The 12,828-nt window shown below is 52.3% G+C and overlaps 13 protein-coding genes across 13 annotated transcripts; 4 read left to right on the plus strand and 9 right to left on the minus strand.

Moving 5' to 3' along the window:
- Positions 1-14: 14 nt before the first annotated feature.
- Positions 15-1,829, plus strand: NEMAJ01_1193 (glycyl-tRNA synthetase; the record flags this gene model as incomplete). Its single annotated transcript, XM_047915031.1, has 1 exon — positions 15-1,829. One exon carries the CDS (start codon positions 15-17, stop codon positions 1,827-1,829), a length of 1,815 nt encoding a protein of 604 aa, XP_047770988.1.
- A 242-nt stretch (positions 1,830-2,071) lies between these two features.
- On the minus strand, positions 2,072-2,569 carry NEMAJ01_1194 (uncharacterized protein; the record flags this gene model as incomplete). Its single annotated transcript, XM_047915032.1, has 1 exon — positions 2,072-2,569. The coding sequence occupies one exon, from the start codon at positions 2,567-2,569 to the stop codon at positions 2,072-2,074; it is 498 nt and encodes a 165-aa protein (XP_047770989.1).
- Positions 2,570-2,603: 34 nt separating this feature from the next.
- NEMAJ01_1195 (uncharacterized protein) lies at positions 2,604-3,263 on the minus strand (the record flags this gene model as incomplete). The annotated part of the gene is made up of 1 exon (XM_047915033.1): positions 2,604-3,263. The coding sequence occupies one exon, from the start codon at positions 3,261-3,263 to the stop codon at positions 2,604-2,606; it is 660 nt and encodes a 219-aa protein (XP_047770990.1).
- Positions 3,264-3,506: 243 nt separating this feature from the next.
- Positions 3,507-4,793, minus strand: NEMAJ01_1196 (uncharacterized protein; the record flags this gene model as incomplete). Its single annotated transcript, XM_047915034.1, has 1 exon — positions 3,507-4,793. The coding sequence occupies one exon, from the start codon at positions 4,791-4,793 to the stop codon at positions 3,507-3,509; it is 1,287 nt and encodes a 428-aa protein (XP_047770991.1).
- Positions 4,794-5,152: 359 nt separating this feature from the next.
- Positions 5,153-5,806, plus strand: NEMAJ01_1197 (uncharacterized protein; the record flags this gene model as incomplete). The annotated part of the gene is made up of 1 exon (XM_047915035.1): positions 5,153-5,806. The coding sequence occupies one exon, from the start codon at positions 5,153-5,155 to the stop codon at positions 5,804-5,806; it is 654 nt and encodes a 217-aa protein (XP_047770992.1).
- Positions 5,807-5,839: 33 nt separating this feature from the next.
- On the minus strand, positions 5,840-6,280 carry NEMAJ01_1198 (uncharacterized protein; the record flags this gene model as incomplete). The annotated part of the gene is made up of 1 exon (XM_047915036.1): positions 5,840-6,280. The coding sequence occupies one exon, from the start codon at positions 6,278-6,280 to the stop codon at positions 5,840-5,842; it is 441 nt and encodes a 146-aa protein (XP_047770993.1).
- Positions 6,281-6,290: 10 nt separating this feature from the next.
- Positions 6,291-6,800, plus strand: NEMAJ01_1199 (uncharacterized protein; the record flags this gene model as incomplete). The annotated part of the gene is made up of 1 exon (XM_047915037.1): positions 6,291-6,800. One exon carries the CDS (start codon positions 6,291-6,293, stop codon positions 6,798-6,800), a length of 510 nt encoding a protein of 169 aa, XP_047770994.1.
- Positions 6,801-7,045: 245 nt separating this feature from the next.
- On the minus strand, positions 7,046-8,035 carry NEMAJ01_1200 (uncharacterized protein; the record flags this gene model as incomplete). The annotated part of the gene is made up of 1 exon (XM_047915038.1): positions 7,046-8,035. The coding sequence occupies one exon, from the start codon at positions 8,033-8,035 to the stop codon at positions 7,046-7,048; it is 990 nt and encodes a 329-aa protein (XP_047770995.1).
- Positions 8,036-8,381: 346 nt separating this feature from the next.
- NEMAJ01_1201 (protein KTI12) lies at positions 8,382-9,206 on the minus strand (the record flags this gene model as incomplete). Its single annotated transcript, XM_047915039.1, has 1 exon — positions 8,382-9,206. The coding sequence occupies one exon, from the start codon at positions 9,204-9,206 to the stop codon at positions 8,382-8,384; it is 825 nt and encodes a 274-aa protein (XP_047770996.1).
- A 5-nt stretch (positions 9,207-9,211) lies between these two features.
- Positions 9,212-9,469, minus strand: NEMAJ01_1159 (cyclin-dependent kinase regulatory subunit CKS1; the record flags this gene model as incomplete). Its single annotated transcript, XM_047914997.1, has 1 exon — positions 9,212-9,469. One exon carries the CDS (start codon positions 9,467-9,469, stop codon positions 9,212-9,214), a length of 258 nt encoding a protein of 85 aa, XP_047770954.1.
- A 487-nt stretch (positions 9,470-9,956) lies between these two features.
- NEMAJ01_1202 (large subunit ribosomal protein L24e) lies at positions 9,957-10,316 on the minus strand (the record flags this gene model as incomplete). The annotated part of the gene is made up of 1 exon (XM_047915040.1): positions 9,957-10,316. One exon carries the CDS (start codon positions 10,314-10,316, stop codon positions 9,957-9,959), a length of 360 nt encoding a protein of 119 aa, XP_047770997.1.
- A 119-nt stretch (positions 10,317-10,435) lies between these two features.
- NEMAJ01_1203 (DDB1- and CUL4-associated factor 13) lies at positions 10,436-11,731 on the minus strand (the record flags this gene model as incomplete). The annotated part of the gene is made up of 1 exon (XM_047915041.1): positions 10,436-11,731. The coding sequence occupies one exon, from the start codon at positions 11,729-11,731 to the stop codon at positions 10,436-10,438; it is 1,296 nt and encodes a 431-aa protein (XP_047770998.1).
- Positions 11,732-11,955: 224 nt separating this feature from the next.
- On the plus strand, positions 11,956-12,816 carry NEMAJ01_1204 (uncharacterized protein; the record flags this gene model as incomplete). Its single annotated transcript, XM_047915042.1, has 1 exon — positions 11,956-12,816. One exon carries the CDS (start codon positions 11,956-11,958, stop codon positions 12,814-12,816), a length of 861 nt encoding a protein of 286 aa, XP_047770999.1.
- Positions 12,817-12,828: the final 12 nt, after the last annotated feature.

The following is a 12,828-nucleotide window of genomic DNA, read 5'->3' on the forward strand; positions in this document are numbered from 1 at the left end:
TTGAAAATTCTTTTATGGACGCAAAGACTAGAGAGAAAAGAGAGAAGCTGGAAAAGGTTGCAAAGCAGAGGTTTTTCTACACCCAAAGCTTTGAGTCGTACGGAGGTGTTTCAGGGTTTTTTGACTACGGCCCCAACATGTGTGCCCTGCAAAACAACTTTCTTTCCATTTGGAGGAAGCACTTTGTTCTGAAGGAGAGCATGCTTGAGGTGGACACTGCAATCATCACGCCTTTTGACGTTCTGAAGAGCAGTGGGCATGTGGACAAGTTCACAGACCTCATGTGCTCAGACGCAGTGACAGGCGACGTGTACAGGGCAGACCACTTGGTGAAGGACTATCTGCTAAGAGAGGCCGAGGCTCGCGCAGGAAAGGAGAAGGAGCAGCTTCTGGCGCAGGCGGAGATGATAGACTCGTTCAGCCAGGAAGAGCTGCAGGCCATTGTTGACGCACATGCCATAAAAAGCGAGAACAAAAACAGCCTCACGCGGATAGCGCCGTTCAACCTGATGTTCAACACGATTGTTGGGCCTGGCGGGAAGACGCAGAGCTTTTTGCGCCCCGAGACAGCGCAGGGCCAGTTTTTAAACTTCAAGCGGCTTCTCGAGAACAACGGAGACAAGATGCCGTTTGCAAGTGCATCGGTAGGAAAGGCCTTCCGCAACGAGATCAGCCCGCGAACCGGCCTGTTCCGGGTGCGGGAGTTTTTGATGGCAGAAATCGAGCACTACGTGCACCCGAAAGAAAAAAGCCACCCCGGCTTTGAGAAGTGCAGCGACATTTTGATTCCTCTCCTGTTCAGACAGAAGGATGCAGAAAGCGAGGCACAGACGATCGCACACCTTTCCATAGGAGACGCGGTGCGGGGCGGAATTGTGGACAACGAGACGCTGGGGTACTTTATTGCCCGCGTGTACCTGTTCCTCGTCCGCATAGGAATACCAAAGGAGGCGATCCGCATCAGGCAGCATTTGCCTACGGAGATGGCCCACTACGCAACAGACTGCTGGGACGCGGAAATAGCCACCGCGTTTGGGTGGATCGAGTGTGTGGGGATAGCAGACAGGGCGTGCTACGACCTGTCCGTGCACAGCAAGAAAACCGGAGACAAGCTGGTTGCGAGAAGGCGGCTGGCAAGCCCCGTCACAGAGAAAAAAACCGCACCCGTGATAAACAAGAAGGAAATAGGGGCAAAGTTCCGGCAGAAGGCGCAGCAGGTGATAGAGGCGCTGGAGAGCCTGACAGAGGAAGAAATTGCGCAGCGCCGAGTCTCGGACACTGAGATAGAAATGGACATGTTTGGGGAAAAGATAAAGGCGCAGATAGAGAGCCTGGAGATTGTGCGGCACGTCGAAGAGTACACGCCCAGCGTGATCGAGCCGTCGTTTGGAATCGGCAGAATACTGTATGCGCTTCTGTGGCACTCCTTTATGGTCAGAGAGGACGACGAGCAGAGAACCCTCTTTTCATTTATGCCGGGCATGGCCCCCATCAAATGCATGGTTCTGCCCCTGCAGCAGGACGACCGGTTTGTGCCGGTTCTTTCAGCGCTGAAAGAGAGCATAATTGACGCGGGCGTCAGCTGCAACTTGGACGAAAGCAAAGCGTCGATCGGGCGCCGATACTCAAGAGCCGATGAAATAGGCGTGCCCTTCTGCATAACTGTGGACTTTGACACGCTGGAAGACTTCATGGTGACCCTGCGAGAAAGAGATAGCACTCGGCAGGTTCGGGTGCTTGTTGTGGAAGTTCCTTCTATAATAAGCAGCCTGGTGAGCGAGGAGAAGACGTTCTCGGAAGTAGAGGCCGGTCATCTAGGAAAAGAATAAAATCGCTTATTTATTGTGGGTCCCTTGCGGGCTGTGGCAGCCCTCGTGCTTCGCCAGGACGCTCTCTGCGCGCACGCCTAGCTTGCGCATGCTCTTTCTTGCCGCTGGCTCGTGGCTGCCGAAGAAAAGCTGGCCTCACGCTTTCCAGCAACGCAGGCTATATATCCACTACAGAGCAGGGGCTTGAAAGACAGCGCAGATTTTATTTATAAAGTGCTGCAGTCGCGCGCGCCGCGCTGTGCTTACTTTGAGTATCTTCTTTCAGACTTAAGCCCGGGGCCTATAGCAAAGTACTTTTCGCTGCCAAGATGTATGATGAAGTTAAACATCGCTTTGGGATATATTTTCACAGCGCCTTTGTGCGCAATTGCAAGCGTGTTTTTTGTCTCGTTCACTAGTATGCCCGAATCCAAAGGCCCCGCGCTGCGCTGCCTGCTGGCATGGCTTACTGGAGAAACGCGCGCGCCCACCAGCTCAACTTTGTACACAAGGCTGGCCATCGGGGTGCTTGGGCTCTCGCTTTTCATTCTTTGAATAAACGCGAGGAAAAGCTCATGCAGGTGGGCAGCAGCCTCCTCCGTTATGCGCGTGTATGGAAATCTAGGCTCGCGGGGCAGGGGCTTTTGGCCAGGGTGCACATACGGCGTGTTTCCCAGCCAGATGCGCAGCTTAGACGTGTCCGCTGAGTCTGTGCTGGAGCTTTTTATTTTCGATAGAAAGTGGCCTTCTGCATCGAACATAAAGAAAGAAAATACAGAATTTTCATTTATTTGGCTAGAAGTACATGGTTTCGCGCGCATACTCTAAGAAACAGCATTTGTTTTTTTCATCGAGGTTGCAAACCACCCATTTAAGCGATTTGAACAGATCTTTCAGCCCCATTTTAGGGTATCCGTTGTAATAAAAGTCCGGACCAATTGGAGTGCATGGCTGGCAGGCAAGCAAAGAAGACGCATACTGAATCATTTTGATCATTCTTCGTTTGAGCTTTCTTCGCTGTGCTGCGGGGGCGGAGGGCCTTGATGCTTCTCTTATTTGCCTTCTCAGCGAAGCAAAGAATCTAGACAGCTCAATGGCACAATACTGGTTTTCGTCGCAAGGGTTGTCGCACGGGTTTGGTGGGCATATAGGCGCACACGGGTTTGGTGGGCATACAGGCGCACACGGGTTGATTGGGCATACAGGCGCACACGGGTTTGGTGGGCATATGGGCGCGCATGGGTTGATTGGGCATACGGGCGCGCACGGGTTTGGTGGGCATGGGAGATCGCATATTCGTCTCACAAACGCATCATCTCTGTAAAATCCGCACTTGCTTGAAGTGTGGTCAGCAGCTGTAATGTTCCCAGTGGTGCTGGCTGCGCTGCACAGCGTGCGGGTGGCTGCACAGCCCAGCACAAGCACTAGCATTTTGGCAATTGAGAAAACCTTCATGTGAATGCAAAAACACTGCATATATATAATAATGCAGCCGGGTCTAGACCGGGCCCAAACCTGCAACTTCCATAAAGGGCTAAGTGGCAATAAAGAGGCCGTGTGTACACGTGCAAGTGTGGCGTGGCCCGTTCCAAGAACAAGCACACCGCATGCGCCCTTGCTCGGCTACAGACACGCGCATCTTGCCTAGAATAATAACCTGCAGCCTTTTTATTGACTAGCGTTTTCCCGTCTGCACAGCTATTGGCGCAGAGAAATAGAAGCCACATTGTGTATATTTAGAAGAGCCACAGACAGAATGAAAACCCAAGAAATGCACAAGCACATCTGCATAAGCAGAAACCGGCCGAGTGTGCCAAAGAGGTTGAACTCTCTTCTGTGGGCCTTCCTGCTGGCCAGCAAGGGGTCCTTTTTCTTAATTTTGACAATGATGCACAGACACGTGAAAAACGCAGAAACCGCCAGAACAAGCGAAACTCTGAGGTTTTTGCACATGACGAGGTACATCTTGCTTATTTCCTCGATCACTTTGGGCTTCATCTGGTCGGTTCTTGGGGTTTCCAACAGTGACCCGAACATGCCGTAGTCCGACAAAGATCTCGACATCTTGGTGTAGGTCTCACGCAGAGAAACAAAGCTGCCATCGCTGGTGTGCATCCCGTAGCTCCATATGTTCCACAGCTCATACAGTGCCAGCATGTAGTAGAACAGAAAGGCCACGCCTGCCACATAGACCGTGTGGTGCAGCCTCGAGAAGAACCTGCACATTTTGGCTGCCAGAAACACGCCCAAAAGGCTGAAGACTGTCTGCACTGTGGAGGTTAGTTTGAACAGGGAGGCGCGGTCTAGGTTGACAATGCACATAACAAGGGCCACAAAGAGGATGTGGGCCACTGTTAGGCCAATCTTGATGACTCGCTCAATCCGCCTGTGCTTGGACACGTAGAACACGCAGAGAAGGCACACATACGTTATTGTTATGTCGACAATCTGTGTGTAGAAAATAGGGATCCTGTACAGAACCTTTGGTTCAAACTTGTACTCTATCGTCTGGAAAATGTACATCATCATTATTCTTGCCATGCACATCGTTGTGCTGAACACTGTAGAAAAGTAGAACGACTTTGAAAGGGGGCTCTGCATCTTTTGCACCATCAGCCTGTACTTCAGCAAAAGATACTGCTTCCTGCTGTAGAAGGACCCTAGCCAGATAGGGTGCAAGCTGTCTTTCTCCATTTTCTCGCTCTTCTCCGCTGCAGCTCCATCAGCTTTCACCGGGCCCGCACAGAAAGCGCCGTCTGTGCCAGGGCACGCGCTTTTTTTGTCTGAGAGAATATTGTATTTCCACAACTTTGCTCTATCCACCCAACATCTGGCTACCTTGTATACCCTCTTTCCAAATGCAGGGGTCTTTCTGCCAAACAGGACATGCCCCTCTATAGAGCTCATTGATGACCCCTTTCCTATAGAACAGTCTATCTCCGTGTCGGAAATGTCTATGCTATCTGTCTTAGAGTTCTGATTCATTTTATTTTTTGCATAAGCATTGAATATATTTATCATTATTAAGTAGTGTTAGCATCATGTTTTTGCGCAGCACATATTTCCTGAAAACACAAATTTGGGACACAATAGACCGGCACGCGCTAAATACAGATCAGAAGTCGATGTAGATAGGCTCAAGAAGACGCATACAGCCATAAAAATATTTTATCGTTATTGATCGCACAGGCATTGGCATGCCTGAAAGCTTGCGCCGCGCCCAAGGCACAGGCCCTAGCAAGCTGTGTCTGTTGTTGCTCGGCACCAGGGCGCGCAGACGCGCCGTATCAGTGCGTTTGGGCAGTTGAAAAGCCTTCTATCTTCTGTCTCTGGATATTTATTTTATGCAAATAGTTTCTTACATGGACACAAGCACGACACGCTCAGAAAGGAAAAGCAGGCCGCAAAACCCGCGTGCAAAAGAGGGCAAGAAAGACGGGCAGGACGAGAAGAAGGAAAGGCTCAAGCCGTACACTGTAAAGGACTTTATTCAGTCCAAGTATGGGGCGCTGCTTCTAGCGAAAATGGAGGCACCGTTCAAAGAGCGAACCCAGAGGCTGCTCGAAAGGGGAGATCCTGCGTCTCTGCGCAAATACATGCGGGCTCTGGTCCGCCTCTTCTCCTCCTGGGCGCAGTCCTCTCCTCTGTGCGGGAACAAGAGGACAAAGGCCTATCCGCTCTTGAAAGAGATTGAGATCGCTGCAAGAACGCAGAAAATTTTGCTTGGCAGCGGGGCAGAAGGGAAGGGCGCAGACGAAGACATAGAGCAAGCAGACACGCGCGAAAGAGAGCACGCAGGCGCGGAAAAAGGCTCCGAAAGCGCAGGCAGTTTCTTTGAAAACACGCAGTTTGACACCCAGTCCTTCTCTCTTCTGGAAACGACGCAGACCGAGAACGACACCCAAAGCATGCACATGGACAGCATATCCGACCTGCTAGACGCGTTGGGCGAGTCTTCTGACGAAGGCGTGACAAACAGACAGCGGGCCAGAAAGTAGAAGAGCTGCCGCGCAAGACATGCAGCGGGCCCACTACTCAAACATAGACGTGTCCAAAGTCCACTCGTCAAGGGCCTTCATCTCTGTGAGAGACTTAATGTACTCCTGCACCGCCACGCCTGCCAGTATGTTTATGTACTCTTCCCGGCTTGTTTTTGCGCGCGCTTCTCCAGGAGCCTGCGCCAGCTGCTTTCTAGAAATAGACAGGGTTTCGGTGCTTATGTACATCGTGCAACCTGCAGGCGCTCTCTCTAGGGCGCCGCGCTCTGGCGCGCCGCATATAAAGGCCCACGTTGGCATGTCCGTGCACGCCGCCTCCAAGCACACATTGGCCCCCAGCTGAGACAAAAGCCGGCATATGTGGCGCTGTATCTTGCTTTCTTGGTCTAGCACGTGTATATGCGAGCTCTCTATTTTTTTCTGGGCCTGGCTTCCAAAGAGCTTTATCTGCCTCGAGTATTTCTCGTCGTGCATCGCTAAAAATATGCACAAAAAAGTTTCTCTTTCACGCGAAAGCGAGTGGCTGCTGTTCGCCTGCAAAGAGGGCCAGAAGCTCTACTGTTTGCTGCAGGAAATTGTGCTGGGCGCTGCCTGCTTGGACACTGAGCAGGCCAGCCAGACGCTCGCCTTTGGCCTCTCCAGAATGCGCGCGCTGTACCCCAGAGCAAGCGCCGTGCTGGAGCCGGCGCCGCTGCTTCTTCTGCTTGCTGGCCTGCGAGAAAAAGAGTGCAGCGAGCTGGAAATCCCGCTGTATAAGTACATCTGCGAGATTGGAAAAAACGAGCGGCCCGAAGTATACAAGTCTCTGTGCTTTAGGCGGAGAAAGCTCCCGCACGAGGGATGGGTGTTTTATGCCGTGAAGGACATAGCGGGAGACCGGGGCAAGCAGGCAAAGCAAGCAGATAAAGAACTGAGAGCCGCGCTATGGGAAGACATCAAGGCGTTTGGCCCACACTGGAACGCCTTGCACGGGTATGCCTTTGCCCGCTCCTAGGCAGCTTGGCTAAAACGCGCGCTGGCCTTCTGCATATAAGGCCCCGGAGGGACAAGAGGCTCTTCCTGCACGCCTCAAAGCGGAAAGGCCCGGGCGGGCGCGCTGTTCTGGCATGTTCTACACAGCCATCGCCGCGCTTGCTGTGCCAGCTCCGCCCAAACGGCTGCCTGTTGGAGTGCTACTCAATAAACAAATATAAACACAAAAGTTTTGGCCAAACCGGCACTGGTTGAAAGCAGGCGCCTTTATTTCAGGCCTGGAGTTTGTGCCTGCTCGGCGCTTTTTTCCTCATGCCTCTTCAAAAGCTCGCATATAAACTGCTGGCCAGCCGCGTACATGTTGCAAAGCATGGACATAAGCTTATTTTGCGAGCACTCTGCTAAATACTCGTCTGTGCACACCACACGTTTGCACAGCACACTCTCTAGGTATGCTTCCTGGTTTTTCTTCTGCAGAATGTCCTCAACCAACGTGTTTTCGTGCATTTCAAGTCTTTGAATGTACTCCCTCCAGCAAGACTCGGTCGCAAACTCGGGCGTTCTTGGCTCTATTTCTTGGATGGCCGCAGCATCGGATTTAAAAAAATAGGCCCCCATAGCTTCAAATCTCTGTGCTCTTGTAAAATAGGGGTTCTGCTTCCGGATACACCCAAGCACCGCGGTGTAGTACCAGCGTATGTAGACGAAGTCGCTGATCTCGGGCGCGTTGTCTTTGTACACATCAGACTGCTTTTTGTAGTAGTATACGCACACATCGTGCATGAGCGCTCCCACGCTAATCTTTGCATTGGGATTTTTTTCCCGCATGTAGTCCCTTATGACCTGGTGGTCTTTCGATGGAATCAGGATCTCCAAAAGCTTGTCGGTGTGTCTTGTTAGGCCATGCCCTTTTATCTTGTTGGCAACCGCGTCTTTCCACACGTGTATGCATAGCCTGCTCTGTGTTTTGGGCATCTTTTCAAAAAGAATCGTCCCCACAGAGTTTCTGTTTGTCCCGCAGTACATGTCAGCTTCCACAGGAACGCATGTAAACTCGATTCGTTTCCTTATTTCGGCATCCATGGCCAGCCTGCTCAGCACGTCTTCATCCCTCGGGGCCTGCGAGTTTATGCACAGACCAGCCACTATCGGGTGCATGCCAGCTGGCGCGCTCTTAAACTTCGCCGCGTGCAGAAGCAGACTTTTGTTCTCCTTGGGCATTTCTTCCTTGTTCTCATCGTGCGCTCTCTCCACCATTCCTGAGCGCAGAGTCCCAGGTCTATTTATGCAAATGTTTCCAGATTAATAAAAAAGATTAGATGAAAATATATTGAATTTCCGAATGCGCCCTGCGCGAAGTTTCCCTGAAAAAAGCACACAGCGCGCGGTTTTGGGTCCAAACCGCGCTCCCAGCGCCCCGCACAAGCGCCCCCGCTTTTCCTGCAGCGTGCCGCAGCATCAGACGCGAAACACACTTGGAGCCTTGCCTCAAGTGCCATTTTTTCGCGCATCATTTTGATAAATACCAACAAATTTGAATTGGCTCTCTGCAAAGACAAATCTCCACCCAGCACTCTTTATTGCGCGGCCCTGACAGCCTCTCTCACTGCGTATACTTGTCCAGGAAAAAGGCGTATATCTCCCGCACCCTTTCCACTGGCGGGGGAGACATCTTTATTGAGCTTATGAAGTCCTCTTCCGACTGTCGCGCAACCTTCAAGGGAACGTCCGCAGTTTTTCTTTTTTCCTCAAGAACTGCGTCCATGCACTCCTTCACTCGCTGGAAGTACTGCGTGCTCATGGGGCTGGAAACGAGCCTTTTCGAAGACGTCCGCGCCTTCACAGTCTTGTGCAGTATGCTCCACACCTTTTCCAGAGCCACCTCTGCGCACACGTCAATGTTGCCCGCGTCTGCAGTAAAGCACGGGGAGTCCCACTTGTCTGCCTTCCGAGGCTTCTCAAACACTCTAGACACCACTGCAAAGTCCTCTACAGCGCCTCCTCCCACGTGTATCTCGCAAGCTGAGCAGGCGCTGCCAAACACGGCTTCAACGCTTTTGGCCGAAATGTCTCCGCCCTCCCCATATGCGGAGGCGCAGTAGATGTGCGCAGCGTCTATACCCATGTTTTTGGCCACAGACGCGATTTCGTACCGCAGGCCCTTTATGTGCAGAGGGGCGTATATCACCACAAGAACTCTCTTGCTGAGCCTGTTCTGTATCACAGACCGCAGCCGGGCCGTTTCCTCCTTGGCCGAAACCCCGACCGAGTTCTGCAGCACAACCAGTACCGAGTCCACACCCGCCCGTTCAGCGCAACTTTCCTCTGTTTCCTCTTGTTTGTACCGCCCAAGAACGCCTGCAAGAAGAGACTCAAAAAGAGCCTTTTTCTGCGGAGACGGAAGGCCGGAGAGCATAAACAGGGGCATATGTTTTAAAGAGACGCAGATTTTTTAAATAGCAAAACATGCGGCTCGGGCCCGTGCTTCATGTAGTGCTGCCATCCTCTGCTCTGCATAATGCCGAGAGCGCGCCACTCGTGCTCCTCCAGAAGCCGGTCCCTTGGCACGTGCAGCGACAGCTCCTTCGGCAGTATCACGTGTCTGTATATGTTGCTGTTTGCGTCTGTGTATGTTTCGCTGTAGTATATTCTTTCTGCAAGCTTCTTCGCCTTCTCTGGATCGCTTTGCATTGCTGTGCAAAAAAACAAAAATATATGACAGAAGAGGGATTCGAACCCTCGCCCTCGGAAGGACTAGAACCTGAATCTAGCGTCTTAGACCACTCGACCATTCTGCCGCCATCCACTGTTCCGGCCCGGGCACTCCAACGGGAACTTTGTTTTTGCAGGCATAAAAGGAAACTTCCGACTTGGGGGAACTTAGAAGTGTAGGAAACTATTCAATAAATCGAACTAGTTCCAAACTGGTTCTAAAAACTTGGAAGTGCTTCTCCATCTTCTTTTTCTTTCTACGTCTGCAAATCTTGCAGAAGGCCCCGAAGTGAGCCTTTGCGCGCCGGGTGCATGCGCCGTTAATTAGCAAATCAAACTAGTTTCTAAAGCGGGCATGCCGCCTCTGGCAAAGCTGCCTGCTCTCAGCAAGGCCCCTGGCAGGGCGCTAGATTGCATAAAAGCGGGCAGAAGGATGTAAGTTCGTTCATGAGTTTTGTCTCTTTATTTATTTCTTGGCAATGCTTCTTATTTTGTCTCTCTTGTTGAATCGTACAGAGGTTGTCTTCTCTGCAGGCTTGGTTGCCATCTTGCTCTTGAGCTCGCTAAGCGACAGCCCAACAAAGGCTCTGACAGACTTTGTCACCTTTGGCGCTGTCATGTTGGACGACTTGAAGGCAACGGCCTTCTTTCTCACGATTCTGGAGGCAAGGGTCCAGCTGATCTTCTTTGGGTTCATTCCCATGTTGAAGTGGCTTCTGCACTTCTTCTTTGCCAAAAGGAACGTTGATCCGTTGTTTCGCACCAATATCCTTCCTTTTCCTCTGTATATGGCCTGCCCACTAAAACTGCACACTCCAAACTTCATTCTGGGGTATAAAAGAAAATAAAAATAAATGGCACTTTCTGCGCATTTTGCGCCGTTTGCCAAAACAGCGGCGTGCAGGCTGGGCTTGTCCGCGAGAGGGGCGTATACGGCCGGGCCTGTTACTTGGGGGAGTTTTCCTGTCTTCTCTCCTCTCTTCTTGCCTCTGCCTTTATGTGGCTGTATCTATTTTTCATGGCCTTCTTGAGCTTGCTGGGGACAATTTGGTGCCGCTTCACTTCCACAATCTGCTGCACGTTCTTGTACTTGTTCTTTATGATGTTCCCCAGCGCGCGGGCGTCCTCCTCTGTGCGCGTGCATATTTTTGCGCTTGCGTTCGGGTCCAGCTTCCAGATCCGGATGTTTGCGTCTATGCTCCCGGAAAGAATGTGCGCGTTGTCGCTTGTGCAGCACACTGCATTGACTGCCTGCATTCTCTTGTTGTGGTAGAGCGCCTCCTGCCGGTGCGCGGTGTCGTTTGAGAAGATTCGGACGGTTCGGTCCACCGACCCCGTCACTATCCGGGTTCCGTTCGCAGAGTGCTGGATGTCGGTTATGGCGCTTGTGTGCCCCCGAAGCACGCGCTCTGTCTGCGACAGGTACGACTGGCTGTTGCCCACGTAGCGCGTGTTGTATATCCCCACCTCTCCGCTGTTTGTTCCTGTGGCAATGAGGGAGGGGCACGAAGGGTCTATCGACAGGGCGTTTATCTCGGACCTGGCCACAATCTCAACCTCTCTTCTTCCCGTCCGGCTGTCGTACCCCGCAATCTTGTTCCCCTCAACCGTGTACAAAACATGCTGGAAGTCCTTTGCCTTGTATATCCGCTTTGCCTGCCGCTCTGCCTTGTACACAGAGACAGCTTTTATCCGCTCGCTGTCAAATATTTCGATCCCGTCAACGGTTGCTGCGTAGAACTGGCTTGTGGCGTCTCCGATGATGTCCAGCACCCCCGACCCCGCCACAAACTCTGCCTCGTGCACGGCGCCCGGCTCAAACTCTGCGCCCGCCGCCGTTTCTGCATACTTTGCCGCCCGGTGCACTATGTGCGCGTCTCTGCTGTACAGGAGCGCGCTGTCCGAAAAAGATATGGCCACAGGCGTGGCCTGGCTCAGCGAGATCGTTTCTATTTCCCTCCGCTTGCTCATGTCCCACACCTTAATGGACCCGTCGTAGCTGGCCGACGCATACAGCGCGACCTCCGTGTCAGACTTTACTATTCTTGTCACCCCTTCGGAGTGCCCGTCCAGGCAGCCCACAAACGGCTTTCGGAACAGATGGTCCATCTTCACCTCCTTTATTGCTCTAACGTACTCCTTGTGCTTCTCGTTTTGTGTAAGCTCCGCGTCGGAAAAGACCCGGGGCTGCACGCTTTTTTTGCTGCCTCTGTCCAGAGTGCTCATGCGAAGTATTCCCATTGAATAAAAATTCTGCACAGGCCGTTTTTATATTTGCTTGCACAACGCTGCTTTCCAGGCAGGCCTGCGCTGCGCTTTGCGCACGGGGCTGCGCAGACGCTAGCCATCTTCCTTTGATCAATTTTCCAAGTGACAGCCCTCTTTTGTTTTGCCCCAGCCTTGCCGGCGCTTGGACGGGGCCATATGCGCTGCCGGCGCATTTAGCCAGCGCCCCCCTCCGGAGAATGGAGTTTAACATAAAGAGGCCGCTGCTTAACGCGCCCGGGGCGATTCTGTTTGCTTTGCATGCCTCAATCCTCGCCACTCTCGTGTACGAAAGAAGAACAGGCTGCGCTGAAAGCCTTGCGGTTGTTTCCTTCTCCTGCATGATGCACGCAATGCTCTGCTTTCGCTGCTTTCTGACCCGAAGCCTAGAGTACCTTCTGTGCCTGTTTTTGTCAAGCGCCCTCCAAACAGCGCTCTCTGCCCGGTTCCTGCGCGAAAACAGCCTGTGCATCCGCCTGCTGTTCCTCTTTAGTGTAGGCCGAGTTCTTGCCTTCTCTGCGCTCTTGCGCTTCCACTCCGCCGTCTTCTGCAGCACCGCATACTTTCTGTATACAGAAAGCAGCACGTACAGCAGGTCCGTGTGCTTTGACGCCTCCCTGCTCTGGGCCTTTGTTGAGATAAAGTTCGTGGGCCTCTTCTTGGCGCAGTTTGAAAAATGCTACACCTATGCGGTGCTTGACAAAAGCTCCTTGCCTCACTGGGCGATTCTTTCCTCGAGCGCCCAGCTGACGGTGTGTGTTTTCTTTCTGCTCTACAGAAAGGCCAACAGGCTTCTGATGTACGCTCTGGCCACCATATGGATTTTCTATGTGATCTACTACAAAATTGTGCTCTATGTGATATGCGCATGCACGCACTCCTCCGATATGGCGTGCTTCCGCGGCCCTTTGTCCCTGTTTTGGCAGGAGTACTACATTCTGAACCTGGCAATGCTGGCTTTGTGTGTTCTTTACTACGTGCTGAAGCACGGGCTTAAAGGCGAGGCGCCCATACACAGGATTTCATACGCGCACAGACGCATGCTGGTCGAGGAAAAATAAGTGCGTGTTTTT

The sequence above is a fragment of the Nematocida major genome, assembly GCF_021653875.1.
Source record: "Nematocida major strain JUm2507 chromosome Unknown 2415, whole genome shotgun sequence".
Classification (NCBI taxonomy): domain Eukaryota; kingdom Fungi; phylum Microsporidia; genus Nematocida; species Nematocida major.